Source organism: Anomaloglossus baeobatrachus, chromosome 2, assembly GCF_048569485.1.
Source record: "Anomaloglossus baeobatrachus isolate aAnoBae1 chromosome 2, aAnoBae1.hap1, whole genome shotgun sequence".
NCBI classification, from domain to species: Eukaryota; Metazoa; Chordata; class Amphibia; order Anura; family Aromobatidae; genus Anomaloglossus; species Anomaloglossus baeobatrachus.
Genome location: NC_134354.1, coordinates 745,300,110 through 745,303,963, shown reverse-complemented (window position 1 = coordinate 745,303,963; position 3,854 = coordinate 745,300,110). Strand labels below are relative to the sequence as shown.

The 3,854-nt window shown below is 62.7% G+C and overlaps 1 protein-coding gene across 1 annotated transcript in view; it reads left to right on the top strand.

Moving 5' to 3' along the window:
- The first annotated feature begins 1,068 nt into the window (after positions 1–1,068).
- The window catches only part of LOC142290675 (L-aminoadipate-semialdehyde dehydrogenase-phosphopantetheinyl transferase-like), a 26,237-nt gene continuing 23,451 nt past the window's right edge, over positions 1,069–3,854 (top strand). Inside the window, exon 1 of the mRNA XM_075334662.1 lies at positions 1,069–1,326. Within this exon, the coding sequence (XP_075190777.1) occupies positions 1,075–1,326 (252 nt within the window). The 5' untranslated portion in view covers positions 1,069–1,074. The remainder of the gene's footprint in view (positions 1,327–3,854) is intronic.

The window sequence follows — 3,854 nt, the reverse complement described above, 5'->3', positions numbered from 1 at the left end:
GCCCTATGTTCCCCTGTAGAACCGGCCCTATCTTCCCCTGTAGAACCGGCCCTATCTTCCCCTGTAGAACCGGCCCTATCTTCCCCTGTAGAACCGGCCCTATCTTCCCCTGTAGAACCGGCCCTATGTTCCCCTGTAGAACCGGCCCTATGTTCCCCTGTAGAACCGGCCCTATGTTCCCCTGTAGAACCGGCCCTATGTTCCCCTGTAGAACCGGCCCTATCTTCCCCTGTATAACCGGCCCTATCTTCCCCTGTATAACCGGCCCTATCTTCCCCTGTATAACCGGCCCTATGTTCCCCTGTATAACCGGCCCTATGTTCCCCCTGTATAACCGGCCCTATGTTCCCCTGTATAACCGGCCCTATGTTCCCCTGTATAACCGGCCCTATGTTCCCCTGTAGAACCGGCCCTATGTTCCCCTGTAGAACCGGCCCTATCTTCCCCTGTATAACCGGCCCTATCTTCCCCTGTATAACCGGCCCTATCTTCCCCTGTATAACCGGCCCTATCTTCCCCTGTATAACCGGCCCTATCTTCCCCTGTATAACCGGCCCTATCTTCCCCTGTAGAACCGGCCCTATCTTCCCTATATAAACCATTGTGTGCATTAATTTGTGACCCACTCCCTGCTGTCACTGACAGGAGCCGCATCCCCAGTGAGTGACAGCCACTAAATTCAACGGCTTTTTGCCGCTGAAACCCCGCCCACTCAACAATCTAATTGGGCCTTTTTAAGTGGGAGTGGTTTAGCAGCGGGTGGGCGGGGTTTTATTCGCGTTACTATAATGTTAAATATGTGTTCACCTGGGGCGGACACATATTTAATAGGAGGCCAAGAACAATCCGAATGAGCCGGCTCTTTTTGGTGAGCGGAGCCATGGGAACCGGATCACCAAAAAGAGCCGGACTGCCCATCATGTTCTTGTTAGTAAAGTTGATTGAAAAAACAAAACAAAAACAAAAAAACCCCACACACACTCTACATTTCTGTGGTGTCCCAGCAGGTGGCCATTTTGTCGAAGACCAAGCCGGCTTCTGTATTACTAGGAGCTCCGAGAACATGGCCGCCGCATGTTGCAGACAAGTTCTCGGAGCAGGAGACCCTTTTCTTTCACTTTCGGTTTCGCACGGAGAGTGCAGCCGGTGCCCGGGGTGAGATCTATGCGGCGGGCCGTGCTCATGGAGGCGGTGAGGTGGGCCTTCCCGTGTGCTCGCTGGGCCCCGGACCGGGAGGCCTGGTCTCTGTGTGCCCGCTGTGTGCAGCCCGAGGAGGCGCAGCGCATCGCCCACTTCATGTTCACCCGCGATGCCAAAGCCGCCATGGTACAGTGAGTGTGCACAAGGGCCGAAGGGAGGATTAACCCCCCCTCCCTTCTTTCCTCCCCCTCCCTTCTCCTCCTCCACCCCCCCTCTCTTCTCCTCCCCCCCTCTCTTCTCCTCCCCCCCCCTCTCTTCTCCTCCCCCCCCCCTCTCTTCACCTCCCCCCCCCCTCTCTCTCCTCCCCCCCCCCTCTCTTCTCCTCCCCCCCCCTCTCTTCTCCTCCCCCCCCCCCTCTCTTCTCCTCCCCCCCCCCCTCTCTTCTCCTCCCCCCCCTCTCTTCTCCTCCCCCCCCTCTCTTCTCCTCCCCCCCCTCTCTTCTCCTCCCCCCTTTCTTCTCCATCCCCCCCCCCTCCCTTCTCCTCCCCCCCCTCCCTTCTCCTCCCCCCCCTCCCTCTCCTCCCCCCCCTCCCTTCTCCTCCCCCCCCCCTTCTCCTCCCCCCCCTCCCTTCTCCTCCCCCCCCCCCTTCTCCTCCCCCCCCTCCCTTCTCCTCCCCCCCCTCCCTTCTCCCCCCCTCCCTTCTCCTCCCCCCCTCCCTTCTCCTCCCCCCCCTCCCTTCTCCTCCCCCCCCTCCCTTCTTCTCCTCCCCCCCCCTCCCTTCTTCTCCTCCCCCCCCTCCCTTCTTCTCCTCCCCCCCCCTCCCTTCTTCTCCTCCCCCCCTCCCTTCTTCTCCTCCCCCCCCCTCCTTCTTCTCCTCCCCCCCCCCCTCCCTTCTTCTCCTCCCCCCCCCCTCCCTTCTTCTCCTCCCCCCCTCCCTTCTTCTCCTCCCCCCCTCCCTTCTTCTCCTCCCCCCCTCCCTTCTTCTCCTCTCCTCCCCCCCCCTCCCTTCTCTCCCCCCCTCCCTTCTTCTCCCCCCCCTCCCTTCTTCTCCCCCCCCTCCCTTCTTCTCCCCCCCCTCCCTTCTTCTCCCCCCCCTCCCTTCTTCTCCCCCCCTCCCTTCTTCTCCCCCCCCCTCCCTTCTTCTCCCCCCCCCTCCCTTCTTCTCCCCCCCCTCCCTTCTTCTCCCCCCCCCCTCCCTTCTTCTCCCCCCCCCTCCCTTCTCTCCCCCCCCCTCCCTCCTTCTCCCCCCCTCCCTTCTTCTCCCCCCCCCCTTCTTCTCCCCCCCCCCTCCCTTCTTCTCCCCCTCCCTCCCTTCTTCTCCCCCTCCCTTCTTCTCCCCCCCCCTTCTTCTCCCCCCCCCTTCTTCTCCCCCCCCCCCTTCTTCTCCCCCCCCCTTCTCTCCCCCCCCCTCCCTTCTTCTCCCCCCCCTCCCTTCTTCTCCCCCCCCTCCCTTCTTCTCCCCCCCCCCCTTCTTCTCCCCCCCCCCTCCCTTCTTCTCCTCCCCCCCCTCCCTTCTTCTCCTCCCCCCCCTCCCTTCTTCTCCTCCCCCCCCTCCCTTCTTCTCCTCCCCCCCTCCCTTCTTCTCCTCCCCCCCCTCCCTTCTTCTCCTCCCCCCCCTCCCTTCTTCTCCCCCCTCCCTTCTTCTCCCCCCCCCCCTCCCTTCTTCTCCCTTCTTCTTCTCCCCCCCTCCCTTCTTCCCCCCCCCCTCCCTTCTTCCCCCCCCCTCCCTTCTTCTCCCCCCCCTCCCTTCTTCTCACCCCCCCCTCCCTTCTTCTCACCCCCCCTCCCTTCTTCTCACCCCCCCCTCCCTTCTTCTCACCCCCCCCCTCCCTTCTTCTCCCCCCCCCCTCCCTTCTTCTCCCCCGCACCCCCCCTCCCTTCTTCTCCCCCCCCTCCCTTCTTCTCCCCCCCCCCTCCCTTCTTCTCCCCCCCCCCTCCCTTCTTCTCCCCCCCCCCTCCCTTCTTCTCCCCCCCCCCTCCCTTCTTCTCCCCCCCCTCCCTTCTTCTCCCCCCCCTCCCTTCTTCTCCCCCCCTCCCTTCTTCTCCTCCCCCCCTCCCTTCTCTCCTCCCCCCCTCCCTTCTTCTCCTCCCCCCCTCCCTTCTTCTCCTCCCCCCCTCCCTTCTTCTCCTCCCCCCCCTCCCTTCTTCTCCTCCCCCCCCTCCCTTCTCTCCTCCCCCCCCCTCCCTTCTTCTCCCCCCCCCTCCCTTCTTCTCCCCCCCCCCTCCCTTCTTCTCCCTTCTTCTTCTCCCCCCCCTCCCTTCTTCCCCCCCCCTCCCTTCTTCCCCCCCCCTCCCTTCTTCTCCCCCCCCTCCCTTCTTCTCCCCCCCCTCCCTTCTTCTCACCCCCCCTCCCTTCTTCTCCCCCCCCTCCCTTCTTCTCCCCCCCCCTCCCTTCTTCTCACCCCCCCTCCCTTCTTCTCCCCCCCCTCCCTTCTTCTCCCCCCCCTCCCTTCTTCTCCCCCCCCCTCCCTTCTTCTCCCCCCCCCCCCTCCCTTCTTCTCCCCCCCCCCCTCCCTTCTTCTCCCCCCCCCCCTCCCTTCTTCTCCCCCCCCCCCTTCTTCCTTTTTTTGCTGTGACATTTGATACATTTCGGGCACATATCACACTTTGGTCACTTTTTTCTTTTTAAGTCTGAACTTCGGCGACAAGTTTTGTCTCAAATTTTTTTTTTTTTATATATGCATATTTTTATCATATTTATAAAGCCTTCTTT